At 39.6% G+C, this 13,763-nt stretch overlaps 1 protein-coding gene across 8 annotated transcripts in view; it reads right to left on the bottom strand.

Moving 5' to 3' along the window:
• Positions 1–1,232: 1,232 nt before the first annotated feature.
• Positions 1,233–13,763, bottom strand: part of LOC139479171 (uncharacterized) — an 87,348-nt gene continuing 74,817 nt past the window's right edge. For 4 of the 8 annotated variants that reach the window (XM_071261963.1, XM_071261964.1, XM_071261966.1 and 1 more), the window contains 9 exons: positions 13,327–13,395; positions 12,425–12,499; positions 10,555–10,653; positions 9,252–9,410; positions 8,600–8,782; positions 6,046–6,255; positions 4,745–4,834; positions 4,168–4,274; positions 1,233–3,073 (listed from right to left, as the gene is read on the bottom strand). In XM_071261963.1, the coding sequence (XP_071118064.1) occupies positions 3,061–3,073; positions 4,168–4,274; positions 4,745–4,834; positions 6,046–6,255; positions 8,600–8,782; positions 9,252–9,410; positions 10,555–10,653; positions 12,425–12,499; positions 13,327–13,395 (1,005 nt within the window). In that variant the 3' untranslated portion in view covers positions 1,233–3,060. The remainder of the gene's footprint in view (positions 3,074–4,167; positions 4,275–4,744; positions 4,835–6,045; positions 6,256–8,599; positions 8,783–9,251; positions 9,411–10,554; positions 10,654–12,424; positions 12,500–13,326; positions 13,396–13,763) is intronic. The other 4 variants (XM_071261967.1, XM_071261969.1, XM_071261968.1 and 1 more) reach the window with 4 other exon arrangements.

Raw genomic sequence — 13,763 nt, forward strand, 5'->3', positions numbered from 1 at the left:
AAGCATACCAATGGCTCACAGACGCTCATAGTGAAATGCATGGGGCTTTGCAGTAAAGTCAACTTTTGCTTGGAATGCATGCGTTTCTGTAGCAGTTGCGTTTTTGTGACCTGATTCCATACATGTACTACAATATTGAAAACCAAACTTTACTTGTTTGAAGAATACACTAAAATATATTTGTGTTGCTGGAGTGAGTGAGTATGGTTTTACACCGCTTTTAGCCATATTCCAGCAATATCACGGCGGGGGACACCAGAAATGGGCTTCACAATTTGTACCCATGTCGGGAATCGAACCCGGGTCTTTGGCGTGACGAGCGAACGCTTTAACCAACAGGCTACCCGACCGCCCCAGTATTACAGGAACTTTTGTTGTTGAGTATACATTCCTCAGGTGACAAACTTGTGTCTTCTGTACGCAATAATTTCTTTGTTTTGCGTTTTCAAGGTCACGCAGTGGACATGGGTACAAATGAGTGTAGGGTTCATTTTTTAAGCCTAGTTCAAAAGTTGTTTAATCCAATTGTTAAACTTTGCATAAATATCAGACAAGTGCTGATCTGGAGCCTTTTTCGGATTTCCTGATAAAATTTGAGATTTTTCATTTCCAACACAAACATTTGACTTTGTTCAAATGTAGGTAAGGCATTGCTGAACTGATTCCTTTTGCTATTTTGGAATATAAAACAATTTTTTGCATTTTCATGGGGACATGTGTAGGGCTTATGTTCAATGTCAAACATTGCAACCTCTTGTATTCCAGTATTTCTCTAGGAATTGTAAGAGCAATTAGTTTGTACCTTCAAATTTTAAGTGCTGGACTCAGTTTAGAAGTGAATAGGTTTGCTCTCCTATATCTTACGTTAAGATAAGTGTTATTATTATCTTACTGAAAAGTACAATATAACTGAAGGAACGGTTTGGTGTTGTCCCAAGATTTTATAACACCATTGTCATACTGATGCCTGCATCGGCCATTTCTTGTCCCTCTTCTAATGGGCTTCCGGCCTCTGCAGCCAACTTCAAGGCATCATCCTCTGCCTTGTGTTACTGCATGGGACAAGATTTGGGCTCTAGGGGGTTACTGTTCAAAGACACATTACCTTACCAAATCATGACAAAGCATGCATAGTCAATGGATATATCAAATCCATTAAGGCCATTTGTCAATCAGACTGTTGCATACAGCCCTTTCATATGTTAACTTCACAATAAACAAGGACACATCAGTTGGAAACAGAGGTTTTATTCTGAAGTCATGATTTATATGTATCATTGCCATCTAGACTCAATCGCTGACTATTAAAAAGCGTGTTTAACATATGGGGCCTTTTCCTAAAGGCAATGATCAGTGTGAGCAGGTGACCAGCTAACAAATCCCAGCATCTCAAACTCCCATCATTCCATGCTCCTATATGATGCCACAATGCCAAATTCCTGCCAAAACGAAACTCATGAACAACTTCCATATTTACAGGCTGTTCTTGTGTAGGGCATGTATTGAAAATGATATTTGTAGCTATGCGTTGATATAGAAAATGCCCTTACTTAAAGCGTATATATTATATTGGACATGGCAATGTTGAAAGTCAGCGAGGCATGAACATTACATGGCCATACCAGAGATTTATCACCTCAGATGCAGGGGCTCTGGCACGTTCAAGATATACAGCAGGTGCAAGATGATACAAGCCGTCCACAGACATGAATAGTATCACAAAGATAGGACAGCTGGACGGTCCACACGTGTGGCTGGGTTCTGTCTCCAGACCAGTGACAGCTCAAGTCTTAACTGTCTGTGTGTGTTTACACAACTACTCCCAAACTACTCCTCGTGTTGAGGAATATACCAATTTCGAACACTTTGCAATTTCACTGACTGCAAATATACAACTGTTCACACAATTTCATAAGGTATTTGTTGTTTTTTTCAAATTGAAATAATCTTAACAATGGAAGAGGCAATCGTCTCCACAACATTGCCAGTGTTTTCATTTCATAAATAACTATCAAACAACCTAGCACCAAACTGAACAAGAAGAAAGTTTAAAACACTCCACTTCCAAAGAAACATGTATCTCAAAAGGTGTTAATTTTAAGGGGGTAGAGGCACTCAACACCATTAAAAGTGATATCAAAGACATTAAATTTGAAAAATGCCAAAACTTTCAAGAACCAATACATACTTTACAATCGATAGACCATAGCTAATACTTTCCATATACTTTGAGTACATAAGGAGCCAGCTTGAAATATTTTTTTGTCATATGGTAACATTCAGCAGTAACAAACATAAACTTTGATGAAATTGGTTAGTTTCAAACCTTAATATTCCACACTATGGGACGTCCATCTGTACATGTTATAGGGATAAATATATGACTAATTATTACATCCTAATTAGTGTGTATCTTTTTCAATACACCAAAAATATGACAGCACAAAGTACATACAAACATTTGGTCCTGTATTGATCATAAGAAAATGCATAATTTGTCTACAAACTTGGCAAGTATGGTAAAATAATCAAGCTTATTCACAATTTTCTAAATATACAGATGTTATTATTTGCATGAATATTCAATTGTGAAATTATTGGTATAAAAAGAATGACAAAACATTGTAATAAAACAATGAACTTAGATTAAAAGCTTCATGGTAGAAATGAGTGAATATAATGAAACAAGCATTTTTCACCTCCCATATGTACAGTCCCAAAACTATGGTAACAGCCTCATCAGAAAAGAAATTACATATGCAAGCAGATATATAATGAATTAAAATAACAACTAACTTTAAGAATGGTAACTTCATAAAGAGGCTGAGTTTCCATGGTAACTAAAATGCATCTACGGTAATTTCATTCCTACAGGGTTGAATCCAAAATCTAGACCATCAAAATACGCAACTAACCAATCATAAAATGAAGCTTTTTATCAACAGAATGGTAATTCAGCGATGATGGCATGAATGCAAGCTTATTGTCTGACGTTTCTGTTCCCGATGAATGGAGGAGATAGAGTATAGATTCAGCACTTGGGACATCACACGCTTCCTCTCACACTGCCGTGCTGCAAAAGAAACACATGACTTATATAGCAGTCTTACTTCAATGAGGGGCTCTGTAAATATTCAAACCTAGACCATAAACAGTCAGAGCAACAAGTCACTCACAGACTCCCGAGTCTGGACCAGACAAACAAGTGATTGATATCATGAGCAGCGATCCACTCAGTTGGGGTACTATGATGCACTATCAACCCTAGTTTGTTCTTACATCAAGCATGTTACTAGGGACCTATTCTAACCCATGAACCTCAACCCGCGGTAGAATAGGTCTTCAGCAACCCATGCTTGCCATAATAGGGGACTATGCTTGTCGTAAGAGGCAGCTAACATGATCGGGTGGTCAGGCTCGCTGACTTGGTTGATGCATGTCATTGTATCCCAAATGCGTGGATCGATGCTCATGAAAACATTCACTGGACTGTCTGGTCCAGATTAGGTTGTTTACAGACCGCGGTCATATAGCTGGAATATTGCAGAGTGAGGTGTTAAACAACAAACAATGAAACAAAGAAACAATCTAACCTCAAATCCCCATGTACTAAGACTGATTGATGATGGACATTGAATGGGACCACTGGGAAGGGGTCATTCACTTTAACCTGACAAATCTCTGTGACTATTCAAAGGTACTATGCTACTTGATTGAAACTTTAGTTCGCTTTACTAAACATTCCAAATTCGCCTGAAATCTCTATGCATCAATACTTGCAGAAAAGAATACTGGTATAAAAGTATTATTCCTCAATGACTTCCTAACAATTTTTGATTTTCCAAAACTGTTCTAGGGATTGGAAAATTCCATGACTATTCAATGATTCCATAACTCATATGAACACTGTTGGGGATTGTAACTATTGCAAGAGCATCTTTACCCTACAACAATGCATAACTTGATTGAGCAGGGTGCTAAGCCTAACACAGCCTCAGTACATCGCTAACTCCTGGCAACGTAATCATGTACCTTAAGAATCTTGTCCAGGTCCTCCATGGGAATAAGTGGGGCTTTTACACAACTAAAACAATGTTATTGTTTCTGGGCCAAAATAACAAGCATAATTGGCACGACTGACACTAATGGGTTGCGAGGAAAACCTACTTCCTGTTGTCTCCGTTGACCTCTTCCATCTGCCTCATGCACTCGATTCTCTCCACCGAGATATCCGGGTCCAGCTCCGTCACGCTCAGGATGGCCTGCGCCAACGCCTGGAGGTGGAGAGGAGGTACAAGGTCATACATAACACAAGGTCACAGTTTCCCCATGCTAGGAAACCAAGCTAAACAGTGTTGCTTTTAACAGTACATCAGTGATATTTGGGAATGCATTAATGGTGCCTGACAGGTGAACACACAGCGACTAGTCCAAGGTAAGTGTGGAATGACCATTTGTTTTTTTCAAGAACTTACTGCGGACACATAAATCACTAATCTGAAATAAACTGTGTATCATTTGATTTAAATAATGGTGTCTACTCATGTGAAGGTCCTAAATATCAGGATTTGAATTTTACTGACACTTCTAAAGATCATAGAATAGTATTATATGAGGACATCAAAATTTTGCAAGATGTCTGTACTCAATATCCATGCCTGAACAGAATAACCCACAGCCTAAAGTAATGCCTTGAATACTTATTCACACATTCGGGGTAATCTTAATTTGAGTTCACTCTTACCTCGTCATGATCGAAGTCATCGGAATCTCCCTGAATGACAACCTTTCTCTCCACTCGCGTCTCCACAATGCCGTCCTTCTCAGTCTTGTACTGAAACACCACACACACACGTGAGACCTGTAGTTCTAAACACTGGACAGACAGACATGCAGACAGACATCACCATTGTGCATAGTCTTCCCTCTCTGCCGGCACCTCCATTTCAAGGTTTCAAGCTTTCTATTTTCCTATGTGTCGCATTTACTCAACTTATACAGCGGAAATGATTCTTATGTTTTTATCAAATCAGCTATGTGATTCAACTGATGTATGTATTGATACACATTTGTCTGTTAAGTATCAGATTAATCAGAAGTTCTTCAACTGGATTCATCCAAGCAAGTCTAAAATTCATTTTGATAAACTAACACACGGCAAAAAGATGTTTTGCGAAGCACATAACTCCCTGTATTGATCATTCTTTAATCAAATGACATCTTCCTATTTTTGAAATAATGGGAGCTAACTCTGCTGCTGATGAACCTGTGGACCACCCCCAAAAATACTGTCCAGATCTTTGTAGTGACAATACACCTGTAAGAGTTTGAGAGGATGCAGAGCAGTGGAGACAGAGTTGCCTCCCTTGCTGTTGTGAAGGAGAGGGAAGACTTGCCACAACCACCAACACAGGAGGCAGACAGGAATCAAACATGGTTAGTCTAAAGGAGTTTCAGGAAAACTAGAATGAGAGAGAACATGTCAGGCTACCAACACCACTTGATGATGTTTACCACACTGTGCCCCCAGTGTAAATGCTGGTCTTTGCCGAGTCTCCTAAGCAAGGAAACTGGTTATGAAATAAGAAATATTTTCTAAACGTGTGTTTCCATAACAAAGTCCTTATTGAAAAGTGTCCAGTTATCTCGAGTGAACCTCTTCGAAATCTTACACAGTTACTGAATTGTGTCTACCTTTTCTTCAACTCCTCGAAACTAGCCACACACACATACACACAATTTAAATACAATGTACTTTGCTTGTATTTAGCCAGATTATATATTACTAATGTGTGAGGAAATAGCATCTTAACAATATTTGCCCCAAAATATCAAATGCCTTAAAATGAAAACACTTATGAAACATACAAAATAAAAATATTGTATAAAATAAACAACACATTTTTCTTATAATAGTGAAGATCAGATTTCACCAACTGATAAATTTACTGGATTGAAACAAAACTGATGATCGTTCCTCACACAAATAGCTTTCAAATATCTCCTTCAACCAAGGGAGATAATCGCACAGTATTCCTAACTTACTGTAGTTGTTTCGACAGTTTGCGTCTTGGTGCTATGTGACTGGGAACTAACAAGGTAACCATCCTCCATCTCAGAGGGTAGTGAGTTCCCTTCTTTTTCATAAGTAACAGTTCGAGTCTCGGTTTTCACGAGGGGGACATTCTTTGTGGAAACCGGAGTGTCATCGACATCGGGGTCGTACTTAACGCTCTCAGTAAGGACTGTAGGTGGCTATAATAATGAGATAATGACACTACGTCAGTTACATCTCACTACAACATCGACAACGATGCTGCTGCTGCTGCTACCACAATGCATGCACAACAGATATGCTACTGCCCAATGGAGATGAAACTTATAATACAAACTATGCATACTAAATTTCTGAACATGCATATTTTTGATTTGAATGTAAATTAAGTCCAACAAATGAAGATCCTACCCATGCATGCAAAAGCCAAACACATGCATGCTTTTAAAGTCAATATTTTAATAGAATCAATTAACTGAATTTTTTTTTTCAAGCTCTAAGATGCACTAAATGAAGTCTGATGAAAGTCCCAGCCACCTACAGCCAATGAAATCTTGGATAATTAAAAAAATTGAATTGTAAAAATAAAAAGGGGAATAATTCAATAAATTTGAAAGAATGGAGTATATACATCCTACCCAAGAGCAGTCACTAAGATTGTATAGCTGAGTACAGGAAGCATATTGCCTGCCTGTACACTAGGATACAGAGAGCTGGCTAAATACATAGCTACAGTGTAACTAATTGCTAGTCTATAGAGGGGATATCAAATAGTGAAAAACAAATAACACCAATGGCAAAGGGAATTGCTTATATGATTTCTAGTCTATATATATATATACAATATATCATATCTCTGATGAATGAGATGGATTAATAGGTGGCTATTGGAGCATGATACAGTAAGCAAGGTGATGGCACATAGATATTACATACACAAAGCCAATTGTAGATTGCTCAAGGTATGCATACAAAGAGTATCAATACAATCTATTAGCAATGTAGTCCTATGAGGTTAGGCACGTTAACTAGGCGATGTCTAACTTTAGTGATGATTTTTTTAACACCCACTCGTAAATTACTGTTAACTGATCGGCTGCTAAGAATGGGCTGTGTTGCATTAATGAGCTGAATAATAGAACTGAGGTGGCATTATTGTCCACAGTTTTCTGGTGTTAATGATTAAATAAGCAGTCTGTGAAGTTATTAATGTTGACGTACACACTGGTTTTCACGTTTCTACCCCCAGAAACGGCAAAAATATTGAAGTCAATTCTTAGAAAAAACATGTTATATATAGATGGTTAAACATAAGGTTAACAATCAGTGTCATATTATGTCTGCTAAATTCTGAATTACAATTGTTAACCCTTCGCCATGAAAAAGAACCTGAGCCATAGCCCTCTTCCATAAAACAACTTGAGAACTATGATCACATAATAACTGTTGTTTTGGGTGTGCCAGCTGTTGTAGTAAGGCTGGTTTATGGAATAGGGCCCTGACCGAGGGCAAGATGAAATACATGTTAATGAGAACGTCTCCCGATTTCATGCAACCATTCATGATACATTGGCGCCGACAGTGGTATTGAAGCTCAGATAACATCTATTCAAGCCCTGAATTACACTTCTCAATGACGACACAAAGATAGTACCATACCATACACAGAGCAACTGCAGTCAGCAACACGTCAGCTGTATCACAGCCACAGTAGGGGTGCTCTGCTGTAGTTTTTAAATTAGGGTTACGACCTTTTGACTTTCATGGTTAAATTCAAACACTGGTATAAATATCTGAGACTGGACCAGGCAAAACACTAGCTGTTGTAATCCCCAATATCACCAGATCCTATAAAGACAAACATAGGGTAGTGTGGACCCTGTTATATTCTGGAATCCCTTCAAATGCTCTAAGATAGGATGAGAGCAGAGCTTCAGATCAATGTGAGTATGAGTCCAAGCAACAGAAAAAGAGGGTGACGAAATGAAAGTACATTAATGTTCTTTTCTGAGGTCAGTGAGATTAGCAATCTGAAGTACTGACAGAGTTGTAACACTGTGGCGCCATAGTGATTAAGTAAAGAGTGAAAACCATCACCGTTCATTCACGAAGAGCTTTATACTGATAAATATATTGTCATATAATCATACAATAAAAATGAACACAATTCATCTTCCAAATCTCAAATTTTACAGAAAACTCCTTAATATGACTCATATTTTTAATTCTTGAACCATCCTTTAACACGTCAATGAAACTTTAACACAGGCCTGGAGGTAAGCCTTTTGCTGTGTGTAATAGCTGATGGGTGAATGAATATTGGATGCGTGGTGCAATGAGCACAATGAATGGTATGGTTCAATTCTGTGATAAAGTTGAAGCAAACATCTAAGCTGAATGACACAAATGTGTTTATGTGTTCATAAACATTTAAATCTGACGAACACAAGAGTAATCTAGTCGTATTATAAATGTTTTCTAAAGTATAAAAGTTCTCACTGAGGATTTTCCTCAACCAAGGGAGATAACAAAACATGCTCTTACATGATCAGACTTGACCCGGTTCCTGTCGTCTGTTCCGTACCCTCCCCTTCCTTTGGGTGGCACTGGAGGTGGCACTTTCCCGGGGCGGCCCGTGGTGCTGGTAGCTGCTGGGTTGAAGAACGGCATTGGTGACCCGTCAGAAAGGTCAAGGCCTGTTTTTATTCGATTTGTTTCTACCCGCATCTTAAAAAAGAAAAGAAATGAAAGTTGAGATTTTTCACAAATACTTCAAGGTTACGTAACATTCTTCACATAGGCATGCTTTTTCAGAATATTGTTTAGTTTTCAGCTTGGCTAGCCAATTCGTCTGGTGGCTGGGATTTTCTTGGCTTTTCTACATCAGCTATAGTTCACATGCAAAACTGAATGAGATTACTTTCACATTTCACTGTGTTAATTGTTTGACGAGGACAATGTTAAAACATGGAGTTTGATCCTCTGTAAACACACGAGACAACGAACATATTATATTTAGACCATGATGGTGTAATACAAAATGGAATAATCATGCAAACATGCCCAAAACATCAGTAGCCAGGTCACTACATGTGATCATACACAACTTTCAAGTTACAAGTTATAAAACTTCAAAATGATATTAACTGGTTGTCTGATTATTTGGGCCACGTTAGTAAAGGGAGAAGATGTTAACCTTGTGTGGGGGTTCAACGGGGATGAATTCCATCTTGCGATCAACGAAACTTTCATCTCCAAGTTCTGCTGTAAGTGGTCCTCCTCTGCCCACACCAGGGCCGACGCCCACTCCTCCGTAACCTCCAGGGCCGACGCCCACCCCAGGTCCAAAAGTTCCCTGTGATAAAGGGGTGTCAGTTATTACCAGGGTCCTTCAGCAGCTGATACAGCGACCTACAGGACTAACAGCCAGCTGGGTTCAGTGGAGATTAGTGGGGTTCACCATTAGGATATAAAAAAAAATAAAAAAAAAATAAAATATCTTTACTAATCATTCATTTGATGAAATAAGTCACGGACAGAAAAGCAAGGTGTCAGTAATGCCTCATGTCTTTCTTTTCAAATCAAACCACAACCAAAATTGTTGTAACTGATGGCTAGCAGATGTAAACATGTGGCTTTTAGATATAAATAGATATTCACATCTGGAGGGACATTACACAAACCCATGCTTGGCGATTGACACTAAAAACTGATTATCACACAAAATTCAGCAGCAGATCGCCAGAGTATGACGATCTCTAACATTGGGTGTTAATCAGTACATGAAAGATGTTTACAGCCTCATCGAGAAACAAAACATCTAGGCTGGAAAGCAAGTGAGTTAGTGCATGATGTCAAGGAAATACATAATTATCAATGCTAATGAGTTGCATTATGATTAGTAATTCATTAAGTAAAGAATACATCTTCAATTGGAAAAACTAAATTTTGACATCATGGAAAAATGTCATATGGTACACAATATACACAAACATTGTAGAGTAAATGGATGTTTAGTCCTAAGTACAACTTACAAACGTTGTGGTTTACCTTGTCCAACTGACCTTATATCTTACAGCTAGGTTAATGAGTTTTCAGATGTTACTGGTTCCCAAACAAACAACTTTTCCTGTTATCAACCTTCATTTTGAAATCCAATTTGAACCACAACATTTATATGAGGCTAAATGGAAGTGTCAGTACATGAGTTGATTGCTTGATGGGATGATGTGTGAATCACAGGTGCAACACAAGATGAAGTGAGTTATGTGCAACAATGTCACTGAGTGAGACTCTTCATCAACAAAATACCAAATAAACCATTCAGGATCAATTGGTCAACAAGTCAACACATGAAATGACAAAAATGCCAATGTTTTTTTAGGAAGAGAGACTACAACTGGTAAAGGGGAAGGATGTTTGTCATAACCGAATAACACATTAGGGACAATCTTGACAGCAAGCCATTAGTTAACACAACACCTGACCTACGGTCTAACCTTTTCCGATTCTGTTGGTTCCTCAGTTTTGCCAGCAGGTTTAGAGCCAGACTGAGACGCATGAGACGAAGTGGACGATACGGAGTCTGTATCTCCTCCCTGGGTGATATAGGCAGTCTTGCATACAACCAATCGCACATCTTCCTCACTGTGTACACTATGTGCTGCATACTCTTATATAACTTAATAATACACATACTTGAACAAATATTTACACAGTATATATTTAATTGATATGTTTGATATTTACTGGTAATAAAGATGCCGTTAAAAAGAATTTGGTGGAAAATGTGATGATAAAATCTTTATAAATTGTTCTGTTAAAAAAAAAAAAATCTGTTTTCTTAATTTGCCTCAACAAAATACATGCATTATTTTCTCTCTTTTTTAAATCTAAAATTTAAAAACTAAATTGCCATGCTGATCACTTTGTTTAATATTCAATCATGCATTTTGTTAGTTTTAATTTTCTTCTTCTTTGATCTAAAATTTTGATGCACAATCACAATTATGTCTGTGCAATATTAATCTATGAACAGTGTGTAACATCAACAAAGCAAGCACAAATGACCTCTCATACAAACACAACATACATCATGACACACTAACACAGCATGTTCCTCCAGACACACTAACAAGCATGCTATCACTGAAACATTGGAGCGGTAACTATCCTATAATCCTGAAGCCAAGGCGTAACAGCCCTCTTGATCAACTGGAGCTATGGTTCCTCTACTAGTATCCAAAGCACAAACCACAGACAACATTAGTAGGGGTTGGGCATTGGGGGTGAACTGTTGGAATAGTTGGTTATCTAGTGGCCTTAGAGGGGAAAATGCTGGTGTGGGTGTGGGTGTGGGTGTGGGTGTGGGTGGAGTGTTTGGGTGAAGCGGGGAGGGTGTGAGTGGAGTGGTGAGTTGGTGGAGTGGTGCGTATGTGCAGTGAGGAATGTGTGGATTGCATGGAAAAGGGTATGGATGGAGTGTGGAGGGTGTGGGAGGAAGGTGGAGTGTCTGTGGAGTAAAAAGTATGTGAATAGCATGGAAAGGGAGTAGGTAGAGCGTGCAGGTAGAAATAAGGTTATGGATGGAGCGGAGAGGGTGTGGGTGGAGAGTGGAAGGTAGAGCGGAAAGGGTATGGATGGAGCAGGGAGGGTGTGGGTGGAGAGTGGAGGGTAGAGTAAAAAGGGTATGGATGGAGCGGGGAGGGTGTGGGTGGAGCGGGGAGGGTGTGGGTGGAGAGTGGAGGGTAGAGCGGAAAGGGTATGGATGGAGCGGGGAGGATGTGGGTGGAGCGGGGAGGGTGTGGGTGGAGAGTGGAGGGTAGAGCGGAAAGGGTATGGATGGAGCGGGGAGGGTGTGGGTAGAGAGTAGAGGGTAGAGCGGAAAGGGTATGGATGGAGCGGGGAGGGTGTGGGTGGAGAGTGGAGGGTAGAGCGGAAAGGGTATGGATGGAGCGGGGAGGGTATGGGTGGAGAGTGGAGGGTAGAGCGGAAAGGGTATGGATGGAGCAGGGAGGGTGTGGGTGGAGAGTAGAGGGTAGAGTGGAAAGGGTATGGATGGAGCGGGGAGGGTGTGGGTGGAGAGTAGAGGGTAGAGTGGAGAGGGTATGGATGGAGCGGGGAGGCCGTGGGAGGAGTAGGCACACATCAAGACACTGGCCTACACAATTAAGCACTAGGCATGCAAACATCCATACATACTGGAGCTCCTCTGGAGCCACAGCAACAACATTCATCCATCCAAACATCAGCGTTGAGCTGCTGACACGAAAACAGCAGTTGAACCATATCAACATGCAACTGTTAGACACAGTAGCCCATGCCATGTTACTCCAGATGCAACAACCAGATCAATCAAGCAAACCAAACCTTCTTCTTTGGGTTTTTCCCTGCACACAAACTGGCCATAAAAGATGCCCGTTTGTTCTTATCAGATTTACCCTTCTGGAAGAAATGACCAATGAACGAGGTGTAAATGAAGTGCAAGGGGAGCAACAAATCCAACAATCTTCCACAATAAAAGAAAACTTGAACCCCGACCACCACACCCAACAAAATAATGAAAGAAATGGGAAATGGAAATCCATCTACAAAATCATGAGTGAACACAAAAATGGGGTAATAGAAGGGGACAGAGGACTGGTGGAAGTGGAGGTGAAATGAGTGAATGAATAGGGTTTCATATCGCATTGCTGCAATAATACGCCATGGGACACAAGTGGGGACTGCACAAACTGTTGAGGGTTATACAGCTCTATCAGTAGACCCTATAAACACAGATACAGCACCATCCTAGATCTGACTGTTATGCATCTGGTTGGAGGATTAACAGAGGGCTTCCATACCAAGCTGGATACTTTCAAATTACTATAGAGGAATATTTAATCCCAGCAAATGGGCAGCTTAAGTGGCCTTGGACTCACTAGGTCATTGCTGGAGTCACCAGCCGCCAGATACCACAGCCAAATAAACCAAAATCTGGACAACTGGCAAACCTTTGATAATTTTCATCCAACTTACTCTTAAAGTATTATTTCATAAAATTAAATAATTATGTATCAAATATTGGTTGATGCACGGTATGAAGTATGTCCAATGACATTACAGAAATCATAGACCAGAGTGTTTCTTCAAATGGGTGACTGGTAATGAATGATGAGATGAACCTATCCCAAAGCCTTGTAGCACCAAATAATGATCTTGAGAAAAGCTAGCATGTGGATATAGTGGGTTAAGCTCTGCACATCTATCTACTTAAAATCATGCGAAACCTTTTGGTGTCTGTCCCTATCTGGGGCATCACGGCCACCTGCCTCTCTGCCGGGACCATAGGGACTTCCCTGGGTCAACAAAAGCAGGAATCAAAACACGAACAGAATTCTGACATTACGTTCTATCAATTAACATAAATAATTACGCATCTGTCAGAAATAATCAGATAACACAGGTGCTGTCAACAGAATACACAAAAGCACAATTTAAGGTTTACATAGAAATAACATATGTAAATGCTGCAGCAAAAGCATTGCTTTATCTTAGCCGAATACCCTAAAATTGAAACATGGTTATATGGCATGCAACAAGATATACAGAGGCATGCAAATACACCAATAATACAAATACGTAATGTACACTAGATGTACTAAAAAGAGATGAGTGTTAAGAGCTGTTCATGAAGAATTTTCACTACAGCACAAGTGGAGCTTTG

Source organism: Haliotis cracherodii, unplaced genomic scaffold, assembly GCF_022045235.1.
Source record: "Haliotis cracherodii isolate W230 unplaced genomic scaffold, xgHalCrac1.p SCAF_4, whole genome shotgun sequence".
Lineage (NCBI taxonomy): Eukaryota > Metazoa > Mollusca > Gastropoda > Lepetellida > Haliotidae > Haliotis > Haliotis cracherodii.